Source organism: Rhea americana, unplaced genomic scaffold (assembly GCF_003343005.1).
Source record: "Rhea americana isolate MKP2758 unplaced genomic scaffold, rheAme1 scaffold_90, whole genome shotgun sequence".
In the NCBI taxonomy this organism is placed as follows: Eukaryota; Metazoa; Chordata; class Aves; order Rheiformes; family Rheidae; genus Rhea; species Rhea americana.
Window position 1 is genome coordinate 1,490,526 of NW_028187089.1, and position 13,527 is coordinate 1,504,052.

Genomic DNA, 13,527 nt, shown 5'->3' on the forward strand with positions numbered 1-13,527 from the left:
TTCTGAAATTTCTTCATGAAAATTTAGTACGGAGCTTTAATGGATTTTTCTTCCCAAATGCTAGATGTATCTTATATCTTCATGAGCCTTTGAATTTATATGTTTGCACGTGTCTCAGCCTATGTATTCACAATTGTGTTTCCTCTTTCCTAGGGGAAAAAAAATAACTTTAAACCTGTGCTTGTGGTGTTAACTAGTGAAAAGCCTTGTTGGCTCAGTTGTGCATTTATCACTTGTTACATTTCAGAAACGCCGGCATTTCTCCCYTTTTCAGATTTATTCTGAAAAGCTTTGTTCCTACTACTCCACACACCAGATGCTACTGTATTTTCTGGATGTCTGAACTCTCCACTCAAAACCTGTCAATGTCTTTTGTATAGCTAACGTGAAAGTAGTATTTGTGTACCGTGTCAGTCCATGGTCTGATTTTTTTTATTCACTTAGCTTTGTCAGTAGAAATTCATACACATTTGCATTTATGCTGGAACAACAGTATTTATAGTGGTGTAGTTTAAGTCAGTTCTACACTATAAATTTCTGATAACCATGTCATTAAAGAATGTGAAAAGGTGTGCGATGCAGAAGTACGTAGCCTTTTTGTGGTACAACATGTTTCCTTCAAGCAGAGTTTTGTTATACAAAGCACAGCTTYGCTGGTTTATTTTCATTCACCTTGGAGCTCTTTGCCAATGAAGAATACTGTAATGCTGTATCAGTAAAATGGTGCTGGTATAGATCTGACCATACAGTGATTCCCTAGTGTATGCATTTCTATACTTGAGAGTTTTGCTGGTGTAAGTATGGCCAATGAAAGCCGCAAAGTTTTAGTAAAGATAAAACTAGTACCAGCAAAAGAATCCTTTTGACAGTTGGGAAATTGGTTTAAGAGTATCACAAAAAGACACATTTGGCCTGTATCAGTGTCACCTCCCTGGAAGGGTATGAGTTACAGCCAATAGGTAACTATTAGTAAAGCAATATATTACATTATTTATAATTACTACTACTGATAATAATCACTGCAATAATATGCTAGCATAATGAGGTGTAACTATGAGCGGGGGGAAGCTTTTCTAAAGGCTTTATCTATTAAATGCCAGCAAAACATATAAACTGGATCTACCTACCTTTTCAGAATATTTTTGACATCATAAATGGCACGGAGAGGTTTTTATATGAATCTTGGGTGTGTTGGGATGCAGATCCGGTACTTTGCAAGGAAAGCTCCAGCAAACAAAAGTTAATGGTTTAAAAAAAGCTGTCAAAATGCCACTTCTCAGAAGGCTGTTTTTCCAGCCTTCTGTTGTAGTGGTTTAAAGTTTTATTAGCAGCTAAGGCAGTCTTCGTCATGACAGAGCTGTTTAAGCTCATATTTCACATGCACAGTTCATGTCTCAGCATCTGTTGAGCACCCAAAATAAACGATCTAGAAGTATACCTCTTTGAACCTAAATCAGCAAGCTCTCTGAGCAAACAGGTTTCTCTTCATGTTTCTCCYTTGCAAGGAGTGTGAGTCTTTAAACAGTTCAAACTACTGCTTCCTACTGTCCCCYTCAGAATTAAATCTCTTGATGCACTAATTGGCATGTTCTCATTGCCTGGAGCCCTAATACTTTTAATGACGTCCAAACAAATTAACTATTAAATGAGTTGTGAAGCAGCACAGTGTGAACTGACTTGTGTAAGCTGAGGATCAAAGCRCAAAGCTGTAAAATGAGTCTTGAAGTGCTAATAACTTCTAATAACTTTTAAAGAGAGAACTAAATTGTGGAAAGAGTAGCTGTAGCATATTCTGACTATTTAAAGAGAAGCATGCTTGGGATGTATTGCGGTTTGCATTTTGACTGGCAGAAACTGGTGAGATGGCCTCAAACCAGCATGTGTGGTTTAAGGAATGTCCATCCCAAACATGAAAGAGTAAAAAGAACCAGATCGGCCGGATCTGTTTTCTCTGCATGTCGGTCATATCTGCATAGCTCTCTAATAGACAACCGCATGCGTTACTGCTTTTTCAATTCCTGATTGCCCTCAAGACCCAGCACCAAGGGAGTGAGGTGAAACCTATCCTTTTTTGAAAAACAGGTGAATTCAGTTACCTGTGCAAAGCTATTGGTGATAACATGTTTATTTGACCGTGAATATGGCCTCAACTTGTCCTGCAGAACTCTGAATCCTTGATAATATGTGCAAAATTACAGTCTAGCCTGTTCCTTTCCATCATGCACATCTAGAGAAGAGCATCCTTTTGCTTATAGGCAAGTACGCAAGGATGCTTGCATTCCCCTCCTCTTCAAAGCTATCCCAAAAACTGGAATGGCTTTTTCTTTCCTGCCTTTCTTTTCTTTTCCTGCCTCTTCATCAACTTTCTTGTCTTTGCTCCCTCTAGTGTTCCCATACAGGTGCTGTCTTGCTCTCCTACCCCTGGACAATGACATTTAATATTGAACTCTTGGGTTATTTGCCTTGCACGTTACATGAACTGGGAATGACATCAGCCTACCTGTCATATCCTTCGAAAAGAGGCGCTAGTGTTGAGCCTTCACAGTCTCAACTCACCTCTGTATGTCACCGGAGCATAGTCCCAGCGTTTCACAAACCTTGAGCCTAACTTAAAATTCATCGGATTTTCAGTAATAAATCTTTATCTTTCTGATGGTTTCCAAGCCTTTAATTCATTCTTAGTTCATAGGGTTTAGATTTTTTTACAACCATAAACATTTTTTTCCATTATTTGAGGAGCTGGAAATTTAGCAATAATGTAGGATAAGAAATTTAGGATTAAAGACACGGGATTTGGTAACACAGCAACAGCATCTGTTGCACCTATATACTGTGTTAGCTCACTCTTTCATTTATTCTAGCTGCAAAAACTTTATTAGCCATATAAAGTGCCGTCCTGCTTATTAGTTGGAAATTAGAAAATGTGAAATGGGACTGGAGATATCTGTGCATCTCTGAATCACTGGATCACTGCTGCAGAGAGAACGTGTAATTAACAGGGACTCCCTTTGCAGATTATTCACTGAAACTTAATTGTTCTATGTGTTATGAAAATATGTATTCTTAACCATTCTTCACCAGGAATCCAGGTGTAACCGGTAGTGACAAAAAGTCTTTCCAATATTGGATTTATTTGGTGATACATGGTCTTCCTTCATCTCTGAAAATGAACTGACATTTCTGGTGTTAGGAAAGAAGACCAGGGTAAATAATAGCAAAAACTGGACTTCACTCTTTAATTTTAGGAGAGATCTATTCCTTATTTAAAGGTTAGAAAGGCAAAGGAAAAAGTTTGAACTGCTGTAGCTTACATCTAGTCTGTGGATAATTGGTACTAAAGTGATAAATGTTAAAATTAGACCAAATATACCAGTCATTCAATAGTGCTAAACTTACTGCAGTTTAGTACTGGTTTTGCAGCAAGAGTGAAGCAGAGTTTCCTTCACAGATGCCCGTTTGCACTTGACATGGAGGGATGCTATCTCCAAGAGACAGGAACGTCTTCCATAAGTTGGGTGAGCGACAGCTGAACACTGAGTCCATGGTGAGCCACATACCTGCTAATTACCACTTTTCTCCAATCACCCTTCCGACAAACTACTTTCTGAAATCTGTTTTGGTGAGTTTTGTATTTCTGTCACTCTGCATTAGGCCATGGTGCAGCACAGCTTGTCACTTTGTGTTGCATTTGATCACACTGTCAGGAATAGGACCCAACATAATGGAACATGACATGGTTATAGTGGAATTTAACTCATCAGATTTCTTCCAGCAAATCTTTCACATTGTGTCACCAGTCTGTTACAGAGCCTGTATGTCTGTTACATACCCTGTATTGACCAAAACGATTATTCCTCGTGGACTGTTAGTTACAACTCAATGCAGTAACATTAGTTGGTAGTAGACACTCCTCACACACATTAAAAAATCAGAAAACCAACACTTTTTAGAAAAGTCCAGCATATTTTCGTATAGTATCTGGCACCCAGGATATGAATAAACTTGCAACATCTTCTTTTTCTGTCTCCCCGTGGTACATTCAGAGTGTTGCTCTGGGATTTTGAGTTTAGAAAYGAGGTTGCTACAGGATGTGGAAAGTGTTTTATGCTGTTATCTGCGAAGAAGAAAAAATCAGATATTCTATATCTCCTCAGAGTCTGTACACTGCATGAGAACTGTATGACTTAGAGGACTGGTTATGATGATCCATACAGAGACTTCATTAAGTCTCTATATACCTGTGTCAAAAAAGCTCAGACTATGGTGATTTGCAGTCTGCATTCTTGTGAATGCAGCCCACTCTTGGTGACCCTACACCTTGTGGGTGTCTCCAGGGTAAGCTGCAGGCAGAAGACATTGCTGCAGGCCAGAAGGTGATAGACTTGCTCTGCTATCACAGGGTAGTTGAACAACCCCACTGGCCCATGCCTGGGGAGCTTGGGAAAGAGAGTAGCAGAGATGAATTTCATTCTTGTCAGCAAGAAAGACTGACAGGGCTTCTTTCTCATTTTACAGGTTTTTTACAGCAGTACACATGCAGCAGAGTTCCCCCTGCAACGCTAAAATGAGAGGAAAACCAAACTCTGTTTTTACATCTGTTTGGTGAAATTACCTGAACAGTTATGTAGATGCAAACTGAATTATTTTTACTGCCTCACCAGTATATTTGAAATCATAAATTGCATTGAGGTTCCATAGTGTATGTAAGTTCCATGGCACTGCTGAAGACACCATTTCCCTTGTCAATAAAACTCTTTACCTATAGAGCAGATGTATCACATTCAGGGCAATTGGGAGCCTGTTCTAGAACAGCAGATGGTCCAGACTGCACATAGGGCAATGTGCATTACAGGCATGATTCTGCAGTGTCTATCGGTTTAGGCTTGAAGTGAAATAACTAGCATTTTGTAGATAATAGTCAGTGACCTCTTTGCTTCCTAACAGCTGGCTTACAAAAAGGAGTACATAGCAAAAGGGCATCTGCTGAAGCCTGAAGCCTGGAATGACATTATGTAGGCAGTCATAATCCAGGATTGTCTCATTATCTGATCAGCAGTAATACATATTTTCCTGTCAATATCCTGCACCCTCAAAGAGCATAGCTAGATACAAGGTGTTCTAGAGTTCAGGGGGGCTGTTTTCAACATCACTAATGCTGCCAGTGAATTGATGTTATCGAAACATGATTGCAGAATCCTGGCAATAGGAATGAAAGGCAACAGAAGTGCTGCCCCTTTTGTTCTGTCCAAATGATACCAATGACTGGCTTTCCTAATGATGCCTTCAATGAAACGTGTTAATAGAAAATCTAYGCCTTTTTTTGGCATACACATTCCTAGACCACTTTTTTCCCAACCTGACCCTAGGGGGTTAACTCAAATTACTGTACTGCCAGCACAGTTGTCCTAGAAAATTTCTTGTTGCATAAAGCTATAATTAATGATTTTAACAATAACCATGGCAGGTGTATTGTGTGTATTGTGAATGCACCCTACGGAGTTTGGATCTCTAATATATCTGTTATTAACCATACGCAGTTTAGAGTGAGTGCTAAACGATATTGAGCTTGACCACTTGCACAAAGGTGATCTCGATACTGCTGGGATCAAACCTGCTTGAAGACCTGGTTAAGGGCTTTGCAGCTTGGGCATGGTACTAGTTATGTCAGAACATGCTCTTGTATCTAAAAAGAAGATGGTGCTGAGTAAGGAGTTGAAGGTTAGTGTTGTGTTGCACTGCAGTGCCGTGTAATTGGTTGGCATRGTAGTTGCTGTCTATAAAAATTAAATCATGATTTTACCTGTGAGGAAAGGCATATCTTAGCTCCTCTACTGCACAYGGAGGTTGCTAGGAGCATATGGAAAGAATAAGCCTCAAGCAGAAGAACTGGAACTATAACTGGAAACATGAATGAACCCGTGAGATGGCAGCCAGTGGATCCRTAAACAAAGCAGTCCCATCTGGGAGAGAGATCTCTCATTGTGTCCATTTATTTACTGATTCCTTGAAAAACACTTTCACTGCTCACTGAGATAAATCTCCTAGAGCTTTGGGAAAGTTTAGAATCACATCCAGAATGAACAGCTCAGGCCTACTAATATACAGCTTTTCACTCCAGGAAAGCCATGAGAAGTCGCAAGAAAGCTTAGAAACAGCGACTAAAGCAGTATGTAAGTTTTTCCTCTCATTTCTTCTCATTGAAAATAGTACAGAATGGAGATGGGAAGCTAAACAAGGCTAAATGTTTTGTTCACTTAGTATTTCCTATTATCATAGGGCCTACCAAACACCTGCTTTTAGCAGAGAAAGGGAAATCAGACATCTTCAGAATAATTTTCTTCTTCTTGAAACAGGAGAAATTAACAATCCTTTCGTGCCTGCTTTTCTAGGATTTTATCTTTATTTTCCTGTATCTGAACTTTACTTGAGCAGAGAGAAATAGCAGAAGAAAGTTTATTGATTTGCTCACAAAGCTCAGTGAAACTTAACTCAGAAGACCACAGGGAAAGGGAAAAGCCAGTGAATACCTTACTGGCATAGGATACGTTCATTCAAAGTCTTGTCAGGGAATCTGCAGAACTTGCTTTTTCCATCCCCAGGACAGCTGAGTGCARTATTTTCATTTTTGTAATCATCAGTTTTGTTGTTGCTGTTGCTGATTAATCTTGGAGATTAATCCAAGTCTCAAGAGTTGCTGAGTACTGCTTACTGTAGCAAGTAGAATTTTTGAATGCTTATGGCTCACAAAATAATATTTTTGCTTTCCARGACCTTGAAGTTTGATCTCATATGGAAAACATTTTTCTTTAGTGAAAAGAAATGTGGAAAATGTGGCAAATGTGGCACTCTGTACCTGTAGCTACAGCTTTGCTGCAATCCCTGGAGAAGGGCGAGGTGATAATAGTACGTGGGTCTAGGTAGACCAGGTAGGGGGCTGCAGAGCATCCTTTACAGGCATTACGTTCTGTGAGCAATGGTGCTACAGCTCCTAGTACCATACATTGCCCATTGAGGAGGGAATGAGGCAGAAATGTCAAGTATTAGCATGTTATTGCTCAGGGGGAAGAAGAAGTTTGAGCATGTGAAAGGTGCTCCAAAGTTTCTAACAAAAGTAAGTAATTCCACTGAGTGTCATTACAAACTGGCCATTAGCAAGATTACATCTTTATATCCATGGAACAAGTAAGTGGAACTGAAAGCAACAGTTTCAGAGGAAGCAGAATCGCTCCCTGAAGTGCTTTAGATGTTAGCAACTGCAAGACACAGCAATGCAAACACCTTGAGGGATGAGTTAAAAGCCTTTGGTTCACCTTCAAAAACTATTATCTGAGCAGTGTGAAGAGATCGGGAAACTAGTGTGGCATCAAAATGTGGCTTTTATACAGAGCTTGTTTACTCATGCAGCACAAACGTGAAATGCAGACTAGTAGTATCAGATGCACAGAGCATTTTCACTTTTGATCTGTTCACTTTTATCTGAGGTAGCAACATACTATTCTTTGGCTCGTCACATCTCGAAGGGCATTTTTGGAATCACAGCATCAAAGGGGGCTTTCTGCCATTGCAGGGAAGCCTGTGACTTAGCCACTGTGACTTTACCCTGTTACTAGACTGATGCCATGGAGCAAATATCCACTGTCTGCAAGTACAGGTTTCATGGCATATCTCATACACATCAGAGAAAGCAAATCTCTGAATGACACAGTTGGCTGTATTCAGATGCCCAGCTGTTGTTGTTCAGAAAGATTTAGCTGGTTAAATGTCATTTAAGTTGTAAGAAGCAGCACATATTTCTTGCTGTCCTGTTGTATCAGACCTTGTCCATTTACAGTTAATAGGAAAAGACAGAAAGCACACTCAACGTAGGAAAATAAAATAAACAGTCTGAAAAGACGTCTTATCTCTCACCTTCGTTACGTAGTCTGAAGCATCTTTGTTCTTTTTAACGTAGGTGCCACCTTAGGCCACTGATAGRTGATCTGAATCCAGCTTAATGGCAACAACAGTTTGTAGCAGAGACCAGGCCATTTCCAGGAAAAATGATCCTTAGTGGACCAAGTTATGTCACTGATATAAAAGCATGATCTGTTGAGTTTAGGGTAGAAGAGGGGAAAAATAATGGAAATGTCCAAGAAAACAGGTGGCTTCTTTTGCAACTGCAAGAATAGTAGAGGAAGAGCCCTTGGCCTGATGAGAACTCCTACTGGAAATTTTGGCAAAAAGTGGTACATCCCAACCTCCTAGTGGCAGATCTTCTGCTGATTGCATTCCTCTGGTGGCCTGAGAACCATTCACCATGTCCCTTCCCCTCAGCCTTGGAAGCAGCAACTATCTTTCATCTGCAAAATAATGTGAAATGGCAGAAGATATTACAAGGTGAAATTTGATCATTTGGAAGTGTTTCTGGCAACTTTCATACCTAGAGACAGACTATAGGGTCACACTGTTAATTAATGCTCCTTAAAATTATCTGGTTTCCTCCTCTTCTTAACTTTGCTATTTCCTGGTTCGTGGAAAAGGCTTCAAGCATGAGGATACTGCTTTTTTCACAGATGGCTGCCGAGAGGAGACACCTGGCACTCTCTGGTCTCTTTACATTGCTCGGATAATATTAATTACAGCTCCAAGGGAGACAGCTGCCTGCCAACCTTTGACTTGATGCTATTTGCATTATGAATGGAATGGAACTCAGTTCTCTCTCGGCAGACATGCCGCTTACCCTGCTGCGAGTAATTCATTGCCTCTTTCCAGGCTTCCGGATACTCCATTAGTGTTCATGACGCTGGGGAAAGGGGCACTCTTACTGATTACAACCCAGGGTGAGTGTCAGGGCTTATGACTGCTGTCTGCTGCTTTCTTCCTAGCTTGGCAAAGGTGTCCTGAGACTGAATGTATTGATGTGCATATGATAAGTGGCTTGAGATTCCCGGATGAAAGGTGGTAAAACATATTTTATTCAGAGCTGTTTCCTTCTATGCTTTAGAAGGTCTTTGTTAGCTTTAGCTACAGCCAGGAAATATTTTCCCAGCTCCACTTCCACGTGCAGCCAGGAATTCCACAATGATGACCGCAAGCCGGGGGAGAGGAGGGAAATTTGGGGAGATTGAATGGATTTAGCACCCTGAGTGAAAAAAATATATACACGGTTCTATAAAGCAACTGGGTTCATTACAATTCCCAAACACTCCTTCCCTTTCTCCACACCCTTGCTTCAGCTTTTCTCCTACATAATTTACCCCAAAATTTCTTGCATTTGCTGCACAACTATAGCTCTCTCCCATTAGTACATCACAGCCATGGTGTATTTATTCTCCAAGAGGAGGTTCTGTGCATCGCATTCAGGAAAGGTTTAATTTATCTGTGGCAGAATACATTTACCTGACATGCTTGTGTGACTGTATTTGTCCTCATTGGCTGGAAGGAGGCACCTTGCCGCTTCCCCAGTTGGTGACCAGAGATAGCTCCAGGGGCTTATTCCAGTGAGTGAAAATCCAGTAAATGCTTAACCCAGGTTATTTTCCACTGGGTACCTAGAGGCAAGATCAAAGGCTGTTTTGCCTTTCTTGTTTCTAAGTAGTCAGATTGTTTCTYAGGCAGGAGCAAAATACATGGTGACTCACTGATGTGCAAGACACAGCCAGAGACTTCCAAATCACAATTACGGGTCTGAGGCAAAACTGTGCTTCAGAACTGTGCTTTCAGGCTTGGAACAATATGGAAATCTATTACCTGCTCAGTTTTCCCAAATGCTGCTGGGAACCAGAAGTTGCTAGTGCCTCCAGGTCAGTGGTATCCTCTGAGAATTCAGTACCTGATCTCCATTCAGTTCTCAGAGAAGGTATGGATTCATCACAAATGGGCTCTCTGCTTTTGTATCCAAGGGAGGGCCAGAATCCAATGGAAGGGTGACTCCCTGCTCATTTTTTCARTTCCCTTTCAGAACTGACAGCATAAGGTTCAAGATGTCCTTTCATAGGGCCAGTTTAGGGGAAATGTCGTGTGCCTTTCACTTTGGGCTCCAAAGGACAAGGGAGATCATTGGAAAAGTGGGTAGAAACATACTGTACATACAGGCTGAGGAAGGTAATAATATTCTGTAAAGTTCCCCTGCTTTCTTTAAAATTAGAAACAGAGCTTCGTGAAAGATTAGCACCAAGTATCCTATGTGCATACCTTGGATTCAGCATCCCAGGACTCCTTGATTCTGGGTCAGATTATTCCTATCACAGAATAAGCTGATGAGCCAACTCATCTCCAARTGCAGTGCTCTGCTGTGGAGCCTGTGTGTGGTTTGCGCCTTCTCCTGAAGGCAAAACCAATTAATTTCTACTCCTCCGATGTTTGTAATGGGCCAACGAAGCACCAGCCCCACTGCTTAGCATCTGGACCACCTTCGCTACCATAGCAAGACTACAGTGTGCCTGCAGCCTCGTTTAAGATGGTCACCCCTCGCAGGGCTTGCACACGCGCGGCTTTYGGAGTGTTTTGTGGCGCACTAGCATTTTCTCACCAAGATTTTCCTGGAGCTGCCTTCACAGTCATATTATCCCACATGTCCGTCACTTGTTTTCTCATCTGTTAAGGAAGCTGCCTCAATTATCCAGTGACTCTGTTTCAAATACTGGAAAAAATCGGAGTTTCTCTTTCTCCCTTTTCCTCTGGGAAGAGATCTCAAATAATCTTTTCTCCTCCACTTTTCCTCTAATGAAAAATGCTATCCCATGTCCAGTATTTTCGCTTTGATTCTACCTCCTTATTCTTCCATGGACTTCATGTTGAACTTGGTTGAAAGATTTCTGCAAGAGCCATTTCCCATTAGAAGCTGTTTCTTCAGACCYAGCTGTTTTGCGGTAACATGTGTATATTCAAAATTTTCAGCAAAAAAACATCCAAGTACCCCTTGCTTTGTGGGCATGAACATTCCACACTGGCAGAGTTAAAGACAGTTAAAGACATTCACTTTGTGTGAGAATGTGATATTTTTCAAAATGACAGAGCCAGAATGAAATGCTTCTACCTATCAAAGCAAGGCAACTCAGTGAGGCTGTTTCCAGATCAACTTAAAAAAAATTTTTTTTTCCACGAGGAATTTCAAGGCTCCCTTTTTCTGTTCCAGTTTGGGACAAAAGAAAGTTTATGGAGCAAAAATTCTGAAGTTCAACCATTTCTCGGTCCCGGGTTTTAAATATATTACAGCTAAATGGCAAGAAACAAAAAGTTTCTGGAAAAGAATATATAAAGCTCTTCATGATCTTTCACTGTTGTATCCCTGTCCTCCCATACACTCTTATCCATCATCTTCCCTTGCGATGCTCTGTCTAATTATAGATTCCCCGAGGCAGAGACCTGCCAGTGTTCCTGTCAGAAAGTGCCAAGCACATCTATGATGCCTTACAAATAATCATAGAGAATGCATATTTTGTGAAATGTTTAAGTTTTCCTGTTTTTCAAAAAATTATAAATATGCCATATCAGGCATGATTAAATTTCAGCGTGCCATCCCTCCTTTAGTCAGATATTAAATTAGCATCCGTTTCCTCTCTCATCCTTGCTTCTTCTAGATAAGGGACAAAGTCCCCTTCCCCCTCTTCTTCCCGCATTTAAAAGGAGTTTTATTTTAAACCTGGCAACTTAGATCATGGTCTCAATCATGGCAAGAGAGCTTGAATGTCCAAGGTGTATGAGGATAAGGGATGTTTAAGGCTACACAATTCTCCCTGTCTTCACGTAAAGCTCCTCAGGAGTTGAGCACACCCAGCCCCTTGCAAAGGGATATCTCTGCCTGACAGATCCTCTTCTTTGCTTGCAGAAGCCTGGTTGCCAACAACAAAGCATTTCACAGGTTACCTAGTATTGCAGAGAGCTCCCACAAAATGAAGCTTCTTAACTTTCCGTTCCTTCCACTGTACAAATTATTCATCGTTAAAAGCCAACAGGCGTGTAGCACTCAGGAGACGCAGGACCTCTCATCACCAGAAGTGTCATTACACATTTGCATGCAGGGTGCTCTGGAGCTGGGTGGCCTGCTGCTGAGCACCCTGCTTAGCAATCAGCTGCAACGTAATACAGCACTCGCTAGATAAGCCACTTACTAATTTATTGAATGTAACAGCAGGGAACAGAAAAGCATTTCTTTGTGCCTTAATATAAAGGCAAAGGAGCCAAACACTAATATTCAGTGTCTGGAGAAGCTGGAAAAAMCTTTTTAAAGTGTCTTTGAGACATTATCATTTGTAAGGGTTTGCAGAAGTCCTCAGCACTTTTGCCTGCTTATGCTTTCCAGATTACTGGGCCTGCTTTTATACTCTCCACCCAAGTGAGTGCAGAAATGAGCTCTCCCACTCGTGCAGCCCTGTGTGTACTGATGTTGGCTCTTTCTGCAGCGGTGTCAGCGGTGGTCTGCGCTGATTGAGCTGCTAAATATATATTGTGCAGGCTTAACAGTTGAGATTCAAATTGCTTAATGTCACTGTTCACTTAAGTCTGGATGCAAATGTTGCTATTTACCATAATGAGGTTTTTTTTCCCCGTATTTTCTCCCTTCCATCTTGTGCCTTTCATGGCTTTCCTTTGCAAAGATGACACACGTCTGACAATTCTTAGGGAAACAAATGGAAGAAAAGACTGAGAGATCTCAGATAAAATGAGAAGCCCACCAATCATAGAATCATAGAATCAGTAAGGTTGGAAGGGACCTCTGGGGATCATCTGGTCCAACCTCCCTGCTCAGCAGGGTCACCTAGAGCATGTTAGACAGGGCTGCATCCAGGCGGGCCTTGAATATCTCCAAAGAAGGAGACTCCACAACCTCTCTGGGCAGCCTGTTCCAGCGCTCCGTCACTGTCACAGTGAAGAAATTCCCCCTCATGGTCAGGCAGAACTTCCTGTGGTTCAATTTCTGCCCGTTGGCTCTTGTCCTGTCACATTGGACAACTGAAAAGAGTTTGTCCCCATCCCCTTGACACCCTCCCTTCAGGTGCTTATCCTCATTGATAAGATCCCCCCTCAGTCTTCTCTTCCCCGGGCTAAAGAGGCCCAGCTCTCGCAGCCGTTCCTCACAGGGCAGGTGCTCCAGCCCTCTGGTCATCTTTGTAGCCCTACGTTGGACTCTCCCCAGTAGCTCCATGTCTCTCTTGTCCTGGGGAGCCCGGAACTGGACACAGTCCTCGAGATGAGGCCTCCCCAGGGCTGAGTAGAGGGGCAGGATCACCTCCCTCGCCCTGCTGGCAACACTCTTCCCAATGCACCCCAGGAGACCATTGACCTTCCTGGCCACAAGGGCACATTGCTGGCTCATGGTCAACTTGTCGTCCACCAGCACTCCCAGGTCCTTCTCTGCAGAGCTGCTCTCCAGCAGGTCAACCCCCAGCTTGTACTGGTGCATGGAGTTATTTCTCCCTATGTGCAGGACTCTGCACTTGCCCTTGTTGAACCTCATGAGGTTCCTCTCCGCCCAGCTCTCCAGCCTGTCCAGGTCTCTCTGAATGGCAGCACAGCCCTCAGGTTTCTCAGCCACTCCTCCCAGCT

General features: G+C 42.0%; 1 protein-coding gene across 8 annotated transcripts in view; it reads left to right on the forward strand.

Annotated features, from left to right (window-relative positions):
- CUNH8orf48 (chromosome unknown C8orf48 homolog) overlaps positions 1–13,527 on the forward strand; it is a 95,932-nt gene that overhangs the window by 43,581 nt on the left and 38,824 nt on the right. For 2 of the 8 annotated variants that reach the window (XM_085324223.1, XM_085324224.1), the window contains exon 6: positions 3,449–3,515. The exons of 5 other annotated variants lie outside the window; for them this stretch is intronic. In XM_085324223.1, the coding sequence (XP_085180349.1) occupies positions 3,449–3,510 (62 nt within the window). In that variant the 3' untranslated portion in view covers positions 3,511–3,515. Of the gene's footprint in view, positions 1–3,448; positions 3,516–4,515; positions 4,734–13,527 lie in introns of those variants that run through there. One more of the 8 variants, XM_085324222.1, reaches the window with a different exon arrangement.